Source organism: Halichoerus grypus, chromosome 12, assembly GCF_964656455.1.
Source record: "Halichoerus grypus chromosome 12, mHalGry1.hap1.1, whole genome shotgun sequence".
Taxonomy (NCBI): Eukaryota; Metazoa; Chordata; class Mammalia; order Carnivora; family Phocidae; genus Halichoerus; species Halichoerus grypus.
In genome coordinates, this window is record NC_135723.1 from 360,559 (window position 1) to 374,047 (window position 13,489).

Consider the following 13,489-nt stretch of genomic DNA (forward strand, 5'->3'; position numbering starts at 1 on the left):
TTGCCAAGTGCCTGAGGGTGGGGACACTTCTACGGAGAAGGAAAAGGAGGCCTCTGGGTGTCCCTCTGCAAGCGTGATCTTCGGGAGAGAAAGCCCCTGGCCATGGGGCAGAGAGACGGGGCCCCCGCGCCCGCCCCCAGGAGGGCTGCTCACCGATGTTGGAATGCTTCAGAAGACGGCAGATCCGAGCCTCTCTCTCCAGCTTCTGGTGATCTGCGGACAGAGAGCAACACGGTGTGACCTCGTGCCCCAGCAGCCATGACCCCCCGGGCCCAGCACCAAGACCAGTGGGTGCCAGACACACTCACGGCCCGGGAGGTGCCCACCGCCTCCCTCCGCGCGTGCCCGCCGACCGCCCGGGTCCCCTGGCCGGCAGGGCCGGGGCGGGAAGAGGCTGCCTGGTGTTGTGGTGAGAGGCCCACGGAGGCAGAGGCGGGGAGCCCCAGGTGGTTCGGGAGGACAAAGTGCTGTACATTTCACGGCAGAGCTGACAGCCCCAATTTATCCTTCACTTATGTGTCCTAATTCCAGACTCGTCGGAGCCTCCTGCTGAAGCCGAGCGTGTTCGTCGGTGGCCGTGGGGCTGGAGGAGGTCCTGGGGGCCCTCCTGGCCCTCCTCCCTGCCCCTCGAGGCCAGCGCTTCCGTTCCAGAGGCTGCGCCTCTAAGGACTGAGCCATTTATCAGAAATGTTCTATTCCACACATCAGGGTACCAGGAGGATTTTAAAATTTGATGGAGGCTTTAAGAGGAAAATACTGAAAAAACCCACCTTTCCATTGACCGGAGAATGCAGAATTAACATGATTACAGCTGCACAACAGAATCGCCCATCGGCAGCGCGGGCACACCACCCCAACTCCCCACACAGGCTGAGTCAACAAGCCACTTACAAAGGAAGACCCAAAATGTGCTTTCTTTCACAGAGATCAACACACGCAGGTCGCTGGGCACACACGTGTGGCCAGACCTTGGAGGCAGGGGGGTCCCAAGGTCAGGATGGCAGCTGCCCCAGGGTTGGACGCGCCCAGGGAGGGGGTGCCAGGGGTCCTGAGCCCCCACCCACCCCTGCACGTGCTGAGCCCCTCAGAGCAAGGGTCTGGGGAGCACGTTACTGTACCAGCAGGTGGGTGCTCTCTGTCTGCCGATCCCCGGTGAATCAGGAAGGCGCTGTGGTGTGCAGCAAACGTGCTAAACTCCGCAGGCCTCCCCAGACCTGCCGGGCCCTGGTCCCCGCCTGGGCTCGGGGGGAACAGACCCAGGCACCAGAAGGTCCTTCTGCCTCATCTGTGGTCAGCTCTCCCAGGGCCGTGTGACAGTGCTGGGCTGGGACAGACTTGCAAACACGCACGTGCCTTTCCTGAGCGGGAACGTCACGCCTGACACACACTTACTTTTCCTGAGCATCTGAGAGAAGCCCCACGCTCCACGTGCTCCTACCAGGCGACAGCCCGTGAACATGTCCTAAGAACGAGGATGCTCTCTGGCCCGATCTCAGTGCCGTAAGTCGAACGCAATACAGAACGTGAACCTAACCTGCAGTCCGTATTCCGAATTTGCCAACCGTCCCAGGACTGTCAGAGCTGACTCCCCCAACGTGTGCATGACAACCGAGAAGCCCTTCCGCGTGTGGACCAGGATGGAGCGAAGCCCAGGCAGGGAGAGCTCAGGGGGGTGGGGAGGTGGGAGCCGGGGTCGTTTTCATACATAAAAATCAGGAGAAAAATGCACGTGGGAACCCCCTTTTGGGAAGTAAGCAATACAGAAAAGACTGTATGTTATTCCCGAAAGCTGTCCCCGAGGGCACAGCCCCATCCCAAAGACTGACCGACTGCCGAGCGCACTGGGGGAGAGAAATCACCTGTGTGGCGCCAAGAAGGGGAGCCTGGCCACCGGGCCACATGCCGGCACCCACCCATGGCCCCAGCAGGTCACTGACCCTCCGAGCCGTCCCCCTCGCTGTCAGGCCGGCTGCACGGGGTGGGGAGAGGCTGTGACGCGAAGTCTCACCACGCACGAGCCCCAAGGAGCCGCACGCGCACACCGCATCCAGACCGTGACCACACTTCCCCCTCAGAGGCAGAATGACAGGATTATTAAACAATAAATTACTTTATTCTTTGTATTTCCCCCAACTCTGACAACAATCTTGTGTTCCTTTTATAATGAGACAAAATATTTTTTTTTAAAAAAGGGTTTGATTAGTCTCCAATGAGCAAAAGCCATGGACTAATGAAGGCATGTTCCGAAAACCTGCCACCGTGACATCTGCCCGGAAATTAATCGTCTAAGCCGATATTCCCTGACCGGGATGGGAAAGGGAAGCTGTCCCCCTTCTCACGAAGCCAGCTTCCTCACCCTGCCCACAGCTTTCATTCCTTCCTGCAACGGTGCCCAAGCCATCACTTAACTTCCAAACTAACATCACGAACCCTGTCATGGTCATAGTGAAGTGAGTCAAATTTAACCGAGTCTGGTCCACGAGAAGCATGTCCTGGCCCTAAATTGTCAGCTGGATCAGGAAGGACACCTGCAGCTCACCCGGTTCCCCGGCGGGCAGCAGGGTGTGGGATGGGCCAGCGATCCTGATGAACCCCGGGACCTCGCTGCCCCTGCTCATCCCTGCACCCGCCTCCCTCCTGGGGCTCTGGCCGCCCGAAGGGGCTGTGGGGACTTCAGACACCACAGCAGCGATCACTGAGCAGGCCTGGGGGGGTGCAGCTGGGACACCAGCCGCCCTGCTCGGGGCCCACCAGCACCCCAGGGACCCCAGCCCAGCGCCCCTCCTGACCATGTCTGCTGTAACGACGTCCTGGCTGGGCGGCAGCAGGCTACCCCAGGAGGGCTCACCAGGCACCTGCTAGGGCTGTGGGAGCTGCACAGTCCAAGGGACCAGGCCAGCCGTGAGACCAGCCATGAGGCTCAAAAGGGCCCTCCCAGGGCTGTGGCCAGGTGTCCGGAGTGTCGGGGGCACTTGGAGCTGCCCTGGGCCCCGCACCTGCCGCTTGCGGCCCCGCTCCCACAGGCTAGTGTGTTGTTAGGGAATGCTGGCCCCTGCCACAGGGCACACACAGCACCTGTGCTAAGGACGCGAGAACCCCAAGAGCCTGTCCTACCGACACCCCACGTGTCCCGCCCCCAGAGAGGGTCTCCTTTCCCGTCTTCTGTGTCAGACCCAGCCTGCGTCACCCCCCACGTGCACTAGCCGCAGGGACCGCACCTCTGAGGTCGTCTTCCACGGACAGAGTGGGGACAGAAGTGGGGGTCCAGGGAGTGAGGGCAAACTTGCTCCCCCACCTTCTGGGAACCCCACCTCAGAGAGGGGAGGCCCCTCTGCCCTCTTCCGTCCTGAAGACCCGAGCAAGGTCAGCACTGACTGTGTCCACGACCCAGGGGACACACGCAGGTCCCGGGTCACAGGGAGCAGATGCAGCTGTGCTGTGAGCCCTGGGGACAGGGGACTCGGCAGAGCCCTGCACGCCCCCCACGGGGACAGCACTTCCCAGACCCCAGGCGCGAGTGGGAGGAGGCAGGGGCTGCTCGGGGCTGTCACTGGCATGCCAGGAGGGGGATGGGCAGGGGCCCCAAGGGGCAAGAAAGGACAGGCACCTGCCATGCGTGGCCACATGTGGGTGCTGTCTGTTCCACGTACACAGCGGGCCTCACCCACCTCACTCCAATAATGCCCCGAGAAATAGCAGCGGGAGACCGAAGCCAGCTCCACACAGCAAGTGCCCCAGGCAGGGCCCCCCAGGCAGTGCCTCCCCCAGGCAGGGCCCCCCCAGGCAAGGTCTCCCCCCAGGCAGGGTCTCCCCCAGGCAGGGCCCCCCAGGCAGGGCCCCCAGGCAGGGCCCCCCCAGGCAGGGCCCCCCAGGCACGGTCTCCCCAGGCAGGGCCCCCCAGGCAGGGCCTCCCCCAGGCAGGGTCTCCCCCAGGCAGGGCCCCCCCAGGCAGGGCCCCCCCAGGCAAGGCCCCCCAGGCAGGGTCTCCCCCAGGCAGGGCCCCCCCAGGCAAGGCCCCCCAGGCAGGGTCTCCCCCAGGCAGGGCCCCCCCAGGCAAGGTCTCCCCCAGGCAGGGTCCCCCCAGGCACAGTCTCCCCCAGGCAGGGCCCCCCCAGGCAGGGTCTCCCCCAGGCAGGGACCCCCAGGCAGGGTCTCCCCCAGGCAAGGTCTCCCCCAGGCAAGGTCTCCCCCAGGTAGAGGTCCCCAGTCAGGGTCTCCCCCAGGCAGGGCTCCCCCAGGCAGGGTCTCGCCCAGGTAGAGCCCCCCAGGCAGGGCTCCCCCAGGCAGGGTCTCCCCCAGGTAGAGCCCCTCAGGCAGGGTCTCCCCCAGGTAGAGCCCCTCAGGCAGGGTCTCCCCCAAGCAGGGTCTCCCCCAGGTTGATCCCCCCCAGGCAGAGTCTACCCCAGGCAGAGTCTCCCCCAGGCAGGGTCTCCCCCAGGTAGAGCCCCCCCAGGCAGAGTCTCCCCCAGGCAGGGTCTCCCCCAGGCGGGGTCTCCCCCAGGTAGAGCCCCCCCAGGCAGAGTCTCCCCCAGGCAGGGTCTCCCCCAGGTTGATCCCCCCCAGGCAGAGTCTCCCCCAGGCAGGGTCTCCCCCAGGCGGGGTCTCCCCCAGGTAGAGCCCCCCCAGGCAGAGTCTCCCCCAGGCAGGGTCTCCCCCAGGCAGGGTCTCCCCCAGGTTGATCCCCCCCAGGCAGAGTCTCCCCCAGGCAGGGTCTCCCCCAGGCGGGGTCTCCCCCAGGTAGAGCCCCCCCAGGCAGAGTCTCCCCCAGGCAGGGTCTCCCCCAGGTAGAGCCCCCCCAGGCAGAGTCTCCCCCAGGCAGGGTCTCCCCCAGGTTGATCCCCCCCAGGCAGAGTCTCCCCCAGGCAGGGTCTCCCCCAGGCGGGGTCTCCCCCAGGTAGAGCCCCCCCAGGCAGAGTCTCCCCCAGGCAGGGTCTCCCCCAGGTAGAGGCCCCCAGGCAGGGTCTCCCCAGACAGGGCCCCTCGGGTGGGTCACCCCAAACGGAGTCAGGAAGCCGAGGGAGGCGGGAGGCTGTACCCACAGTGGGAGAGAATGCCTGTGGCTGGCAGTCCCGGTCACGGAAGCAGGTGCACAGACACTCAGTCCCCAAGGCCAGGACACGACCCCAGGCTGCGGCTCCTCATGGCCCTGCAGGGATGCGGCCCTCCCAGCCCTGACACCAGTCCCGCTAGCCCCACCCGCTCCCAGGCTGTGGGTGACTCAGAATAGAGACGGGGTGGGGGGTGCCAGGAGAAGGGGGACAGGAGGGCGTGGGTGGGCGCCTGGCCCCTCACCAGCTGCCAGGAGCCGCAGCCGAGCTGTCAGGGGCAGAAGGACGCCCGCAAGGCGCTGGTGCAGGCGGAGGAGGGACGGGAGGGGGACAGGCCCACCTGGCAGGAGGAGCTGCTGCCCCCCGCCGCGCCCTCCGCCCCCCGCCCCGAGGCTTGGCCTGGGACAAGTGAGGCCACCTCCTGGGAAAAACCAGCAGTCGTGCTGGATGGAACATGAAGTCCTGCACGGGGAGTACACAGCCCGGCAGGAGGCGGGGGCTGAGAGGGCAGCCGCTGGACCCCCGAGGACCCCTGGGATGGGACGGGCGGGCTGTGCTCACTGGGGAGCCCCGCGGGCACCCGGGGCTCCATCGGCTCCCCCACCCTGTCCGCAGGATGACCCGGGGACGCAGGCACGGCAGAAGGCTCAGGCCTGGGGGCAGGGAGGCTGGGACACGTCATGAAGTCGGCCGAGGTCACAGGCCACGGCAGTGGCTGCCCAGGAGGCCCCACCAGGTCCAGCAGCTCCTGGATGGAGCCCATGGGGATCTGTGTCAAGGTCCGGCCCCTGGCCCAGGGTCAGCGTCCACTTCTGCATGGACACATGAGTGCCCACTGAGGCCCCGGGAGAGAAGAGTGGCCAGCCCTCAGGCTACGGGGTGTGGGAGTGTGTGCGTGGCCTGGCCCCAGGTGGAGATGTGGACCAGCACTGGGGGGGCCTGGTGGTGTGGAGCGGTGGGCAAAGCCGTGGGGAGTCCGGCTGCAGCCCAGGCCCTTGGCTGCCTCTTTGTCGCTGGGAGCCACGCACCTGCCAGAGACAGAGCTCCCCCCCCGCCCCCCAGGAGGAGGCCAGGTGCTGACCACCTCAGGGCACCTGGGGGGAGCCAGAGGCTGCAGCGGGAGCCGGCCCCCTCGTCCCATCCTGCATCCAGCCATGGGCCACGCAGGCCTGGGCTGCTCAGGCTCCTGCTCCCTCCAGGCTAAAGCAGCAGGGAGCCCAAACCAGGGTCATCGAGCTGGGGGACTGCCTGTGTGCCAGCCTCTGGCGGCCATGGGGGACACTGGACACGGGGACCCTGAACTAAGCCAAGCCTCGCTCCGAGTCCGTTTCCCATGTGGAAAAGGGTGGGGCGGTCCCAGGGAGAGGACTTGACAGACAGGAGACCCCAGCCCCCAGTCCTGCCCCCACCTCCATCCCGCCACTCCCAGCCTGCCCTGCAGAGCTGGGCGCCTGGCCTGTTTTCCTGCTTCCCTCCACCAGCCCCATCCCACAAGACGTTCCAGACACTGGCAGGTGTCCCCGCTCCTCTCACCGGGGGCTTCAGCGCACGTAGATGAGAAGCTGTCACCCCAGGTGACCCACTGCACTGGGCCCTGGGACGTCACTCAGAGGTCCCTCCTCTGCTTTCCCACCCATCTCCACGCCTGCACCATCAGATGGCAAGAGGGAGCCTTTAGAATCTCAGGAGGCTCACGGATACCCACATCACCCATCGCCCTGGGCCCACGCCGTGCAGCATCAACCCTGTAACTCTCATGTCCCCGAATTCTTAAAATCCCCAGGGACAGAGCTGGGGAAACCAGGCTGGCCCCCCTGGGGCTCTGAGCTGCTTGACGTCCTGGACATTCACACCTGCAGGGTCTCGAGGAGCTGGGGGGGGGTGCTGGGGAAGGAGCGGGTCAGGAAGGCAGGCAAGTTCGGGTTGGAGCAGCTGCACCTGCTCACACTGGGGCGCCCACCTCGGCTCTGTCCTGCTAACGGCGTCCCGTCTGGGCGCTGAGCTGCCAACTGCCGGGGAAGAGACTGCTCTCAGGAAGGATGTCCCCAAGCTGGAGCTTCCACAGCCTGAGCCTGCAGATGGGGCTCGCGGGGAGACTCCAGGGGCAGCTCGGGGTCCTGCCGGGCCATCTGGGACTAGCGCTCTGCACAGGCCCCCAAAGCTGCCAAGGGCTCCCGCCAGGTAGGGCTGTGATGACCGTTGCCCCAACTCTGACATGGGGTGTGGGGCACAAGGAGGCTGGGGGGGAGTGGAGCCGGGCTGTCACCGGGGGGACCCAGCACCAGAGCCCACGTGCAGGCAGCCGTGGGGGGTGAGGCCCCCGCCAGCCTGCGGTGCTTCCCGTGGGGCACCCCATCCTGCTCCAGGCGCCCCGGGGTGCCGGCAGAGGGAGGACGATGAAAAGATGCCCCCGCGCGCGGACTTCTGTGCGAGTTTTGTTTTAAAAAGGCAACGCGGCAACCAGCAATTACCGTGCCAGCGTCAGGCAGCTCCCCCACCCCACAAGGGTGTCTTTGCCATCCTGCAGCTGCCCCGGGGACAAAGACAGCCACCAGGCCCTCCCCACACGACAGCTCCCGGGCCTCGGAGCTGTCTGCGGGCCACGTGGGGCTGGGTGGCAGCTGGGCCCCCAGAGCCCTCCCTCCCCGCCGTCAGCTGGCCTCCCGTGGACGGAGGCCTTCCTCACTCCCTCCTCAGGCCCAGAGCCATCACCCAACACGGGCGCAGCTCAGCTCTGAGACGGGGCCTGAACGTGGGGCCCCTGCTGTCCTGCCCCTCATCCAGCGCAACCTGGCTGTGGGCTTCCTGGCCCCGGCTGCCAGAGAAGGAAGGTCGCCCCGTCCCAGCCACCTCCCCGGGCGCACCAGGTGCAGTGCCCTCCTACCCCCTGCCAGAGAGGAATTATTCAGAGAAGCTGACCACATCCCGCTGTGGGGACCAGGGACTCCACTCTCTTGTCACTACGATGCCTGCCTCCGGCAGCCCAGGCTGCTCACGCGTCCCCAAGGACAGCATGCGGGCCTGCATGACGTGCAGCCCTCCGGGGGCTCCGAGCCTGGGTAGCGTAGGCTGCTGTCCGTCTCAGCTGTCCGGGATCTGGGTCCTGTGCTGGGTCATGCCCGTGACCGCAGGGCAGGACGCCCACCCTCACCAGTGGTGACTATCCTCTGGAATGCTCAGTTTTGTCAGCTGTAAGACGGGCCACTGTCACCTTCCAGGACAGGAGGGTGTGGTGATGGGAGATCCCAGTGGCTGCCTCCTTCCCCGCTTCTTTGCCCAGCCCCGGTGCCATAGGTCCTATAGGGTAGGGTCCCGTCCCAGCCCACCCCCAGCAGCAGCCTTGATCCTGCCTCAGCCGCACAGTTGGGCCATGCTCTTGGCGTGAGCAGAGACCACACGCCTTCCTCGAATGGGCATGGCCCCCACCGTGCAGGGCTCACCCGTCGCAGTCTTACTCAAAGATGAAACCCAGAGCCCGCAAGGCCCCCAGGACCTGCCGAGCGAGAGGGCTGGGGCCAGAACCCGGGTCCTCAGACCTAGAGCTGCCCTTCTGAGCCCGCACCCACCTCCAGGGGGCTCTTGGTGCATGTGGGCGTGGGCAGGGGTGCTGGGAAGGGTCCCTTCAGATTTGGGGAAGGACAGGGCTGATAAAACCACCCCATAGGGCACAGGAGTTCACAGACATTCCCTCCTGATGACCCTCCCAATCACCACCCTGGGCCAGACTTCCAGGGACCGGCTGCCCCCTCACCCCCTCTGTCCCCCACAACCCAGTGGGTGGGGAGCGCCGCGGCTTCCTGAGCTCCAGGAGCACCGATACCACTCAGATCTCCAGGCCCCAAAGCCCCGGGGGCCTGACTCCGCCTTCACAAACGCGGCTGCACCCCAGAGTCACCCCAACCCCAGGTGGCCATGCTCTCCACTTCAGCTGTGAGCCCACCAGGACCCCCCCCCCCCCACCCCGGCCTGGCCTCAGCTCCTTCTCTGCCCTTGCCCTGGGCCCTTCTCCCCCCACCCCCATTTTCAGGAGCTTTGACTCAGCCTATCTGGTTGATGAATTAATCACAAAAAGCTATTCTTATCAACTGCCTGATAAAACACAAAATGCCCGGTTAAATTTGAACTTCAGATAACCAACAAGAACTTTTTAGTATAAGTATGTCCCAAATTCAGACAAACAACAATCCTCTTCTAGTGTAAGTATGGCCCATTCGATTTGGGCCGCATTTGTATTCAAATTTATTTCATGGTCTATTTGAAATCCCCGTGTAACCGCTAAATCTGGCCACCCAGCGTGTTCCCGCGATGCTCCCCCTCCTCCTCTGACACGGGGATGAGCGTCCCCCAACACGACCCGAGACGGGGCTGGGAGCGGGAGGGCGCGGAGGGAGAGGCCCCCTTCCCACCCACCCTCCAAGTCCCCGCGGGACCCCTCCCACCGCCCAGGGTCCCCTGGATCCTCAACATGACGGCAGAGCGGACTGAAAGTTGGTTGGGGGTCTGGGACATACTTATTCCAAAAAAAAACATTGTTTATCTGAAATTGGGACCTGCTTACACTCTGAGGCCCTTGCTCAGGCCCCAGGGGGGTGGGCGGGGGAGGGGGTTCCAAGCGGAGGGGGTGCCCAGGTCGGGAGGGGTGCCGGAGCAGAGGAGAGGGAAGCCGTCCCGGAGCTGGGGAGGGGAGGGGAGTGGGGAGGGGAGGGGCGTGGGCAGGAGGGAGGAGCAGAGGGAGGGGAGGGGTTCTGAGCCCGGAGGGGGCCGTTTGAGAGGGGAAGGTGGAGGGGTGTGGACGAGGGAAGAGGGAGGGAGAGGAGGTGGGGGGGACAGGAAGGAGGGGAGGGGACGGTGGGGAGGGGTCCCCGACTCGGAGCACAGGGGAGGAGAAGGGAGGGAGGGGCGCCGGCCGCGCATGCTCAGCCGCCCCTGCAATGCGGCGCCGCGTCCTCCGTTAACCCAGTTCCGTTCCGCGGAGCCCGGGTCGTTTTCCGGGCTGTGGGTCATGGGGGGGTCCCCGCGGCGGCAAAACCCCGGTCCCGCTGTGCGAAGGGGGCCTGGGCGGGTTCAGGTTTCTCTGGGGAGAGGAGGTCGGGCTCACTCCTCCCCATCATGCTTTCGCGCAGGGGCGCCCCAAGGCACATGGGGCCACACGGACCCTAGGGAGAGGGTTGCCCAGCTGACCCAGGAAGGGACCTGGGGGTGAGCTGGGCATCAGCTGGGGGGTCGCAGGAGGCCCAGAGGTGAGGCCCGATCTCCTCACTCAATCCCCTCATCTAGAGATCGCCCCCCACCCATGAGGTGAACTCCACTTGTGAGCCCCACCTGTGAGGTCAGCCCCATGCCTGACCCCAGTCAGCCCCCTCAGCTGGGTGAAACCTAAAGCTGCCCTTGCCCCAGGCTCTGCTCAGCACAGCTCTGGGCACCTGATCAAGTCTGTGCTTCGGTAGGACTTGGTTTTCTCATCTGTGAAATGCGGTGCCCAGCCCGACCTCGGGGGGTGAGGAAGGTCACTGAGAAGCCACGTGAAGATGCGGTGCTGCTGAAGGTCAGGGCACGATCGCTGCTCCAGGCCCCTTTCCTCGGCAGGTCCTTCCTCCCCCACATTTAGCCGCCGCCCAGGGTCATTGCCAGCCCCTGCTTCCCGGGTGCTCTGGGCTCATGCCCGCAGCATGCCCTCCAAAGCCAGCAAAACTTCCCCCAAGAGCAGCCACTTGGTGCCGACAGTGAGCGGGGGGGGGGGGGGGGGGGGGGGAACAAGACGTGGTTTTAAGACTCTCGTGCCCAACGACCACCTTATCCCAGCCAATTAATTTCCCTCGAACTGCTTTTGTTAACAGTACTTCAGTAATTCTGTTCACAGTCCCCTCCTCAATGACACAGCAAGCTTTACACTCTAGCCCCTACAGCCCGCGGCCCCCTCTCCACCCTCCTCCCAGAAGGACAGCTGGGCACAGATCTCGGAAATGGGCTTCCTGGCAAGGGAGTCGCTTTGGCGCTGGGCACAGAGCAGGCTGGGAGCCCTTGCTCAGGACACGTTCTGTGATCCTGCGGGATATGTGTGCAGAGTGGCCGCCAGGCCTTGCCTCCCTGCTTCCCCTCCACAGAAATGCACCTCCCCAGTGCTCAGGTGTCTGGGCGTCCAGATGACCAGGGGCCTACCCCGCAGACCCAACGCTGCGGTCAACCCTCTAGACACCCTCCACCCCCGTCCCCACCCTGGCCTCACACCTGGGAGCCTAACCCATCTCCAGCATACACCGTACTTGCCCCTTGTCAAAATGCGTCCACTCAAAGCATGTGTTCATCCCCTCAACACCAGTTTCTGGAGCGCTCACCACCAGGGTGTGGGAGACATGGCGGTGAACCGAGCAGATCAAGGCCCTGCCCACAGGGCCCGGAAGTCTGGTGGGAAAGACAGCCATAAAGTACAAACGGGGCGCTTGGGTCCCAGATTCCACTGGAGGCTGAGGGCAGACTCGTCCGAGGAAATGCCACCAACGGGAAGTTCGGGAGAAGCGTTTCCAGAGAGCACACACATGCAAAGGCCCCGGGGGTGTGACGCACTGGAAGAAGCCCAGGGCCTGGGGAGAGTTAGTGGGAGGGAGAAGACAGGGCCAGACGAGAACTTGGGGCTTGCAGAAGCCAGCCCAGCAGCCTCACGGAGGGGCTGGGAGCAGGAAGGGCACAGAGCTGCAAGTGCCCTCCAGGAGCAAGCGGTCAGTGGAGAAATGCCTTCAGGCTCGGGGGTTTCCGAGCTGTGCGGGAAGGCCTGGGCAGCTTCATGGAGGAGGGGGCCCGGGGCCTGCAGGCTGGGTGGCCAGCAGGGGGGCGAGGCAGAGAGGGGAGGTCTCGGGCAGCACTGTGCCTGCGGGCCGCTCCTAAGCACGCTACTCCGTGCACGGCTGGAAATAAGCACACAGTAATTTTATCCCTATTAGGGCTGGGGACACTGAGGCACGGGGGGCGGGGGGTGCCGAGCCCCAGCCCATCGCTGGCCCGCACTCAGCACGAAGGTGAGAGTCCACGTGGAGACCCTCTCCCCTCCCTCCCACTGGCCCCCTCAGCTAGGAAGGCTGGGAGGGGCTGCAGAGGGTCCAAGGACCCCCGAGATCCCCGCACAGGGGAGGCGACCAGTTGTCTGTAGACCGCTTTTCCGTCAGGAAACATGCTGAACACCATGTGCAAAATGACAGGCCGCCTGGGATGCGCTGCGGGATGGGGGCGGGGGCTTAGAGACGAGCGAAATTGGCTGAGAGTCGGTAGCTGTTGAAGGGGGATCATTCTGTCACTTTCTCTATATTTAGGGATTTTGAAAATTTCCATCAAAAAGAGTGACACAGGAAACAAAAATGTCCCAGACCCCCCAGTGCTGGGCAGTGCAGAGGTCTGAGCGTGGGGGGCAAAGCAGCAGGGCCCCCCCGCCCCGAGGGAAGGCAGGACGGGGCGGGCCAGCCGCTCTGGCTCCCCATGGGCCCTGGCCGCGGCCCTGCTCCCGCCACCCATCCCAGGCTGTGCCCAGCGAGGACACGGGCCCGGAGCAGGGCCGACAGGAGCCCCAGGCTCTGCACAGCTCCCCAGCCGCACCACTGGCAGGGGCTCCAGGGACCTGGCCTCAGGGACACGGAGGCAGCAAAGCAGGCCGTCTGGTCAGGAAGGGGCGAGCAGGTGCGCTCCTGCAGGGGCAGAATGAGCAAGTGGTACTCTCCCAACACACCTGCGTTTTAGGCTTCTGCTGGTCCTGACCCTCCCTACCTGTAGAACACTTTGGGGGAACCCACAGGGCGGGGGGGTGAGGGTACTTCAGAGGAGCTGCATGATTCCACAGAAACATACCCACATCCTTCTCTGCTTGAGCCTCACAAACTCCTATTCATCCCTCAAGACCCTCCTACTGCTCCGTGCCCTCCCCTGTGCTCACGCCCCACACATAGAGTTGCGGTGGCTCATGTGGATGTGTGCTCAGTGCCAGGCACGTGGGAGGGGCCCCCTCACCGGTCTCGGGGACATCTGAGGGGGGCTCCCTCTCCTCCTCCTGTGGCCTGGAACAAGCCTATGTTCCTCCTGCCTTAGGGACTCCACACCTGCACACATATCCTCCCAAACCACTGCAAGCCGGCACCCACCAGTGCCCCCACCCAGTGTCAGGGGCCTCGGGAGCTCCCCTGCGCTCCGGGAGCGCCGTGTGTGCGTGCCTGCATGCATTAGGACACGCTCAGCGGCAGCACCTCGTCCAGGCACGCGTGCCCGGGGGCTGCCCTGGCTCACAGAGTCGCCTGGAGATCCATGGCATTCCCCCTCCCGGCCTGGCCACCACGGCCAGGCCACCAAGGCCAGCAGAGCCCACTACAGTCCCCCAAGCAGCTCCCAACGGTCCTTTGTCTTCAAAGGACCGTTGGGAGCTTATGCTTCTGGATCTGCCCAGAGTTTCCCTGCTCACACCC

At 64.9% G+C, this 13,489-nt stretch overlaps 1 protein-coding gene across 2 annotated transcripts in view; it reads right to left on the reverse strand.

The window, feature by feature from the left end:
• CAMK2B (calcium/calmodulin dependent protein kinase II beta) overlaps window positions 1-13,489 on the reverse strand; it is an 80,742-nt gene that overhangs the window by 42,545 nt on the left and 24,708 nt on the right. For both annotated transcript variants that reach the window (XM_036085266.2, XM_036085265.2), the window contains exon 3: window positions 154-213. In XM_036085266.2, the coding sequence (XP_035941159.1) occupies window positions 154-213 (60 nt within the window). The remainder of the gene's footprint in view (window positions 1-153; window positions 214-13,489) is intronic.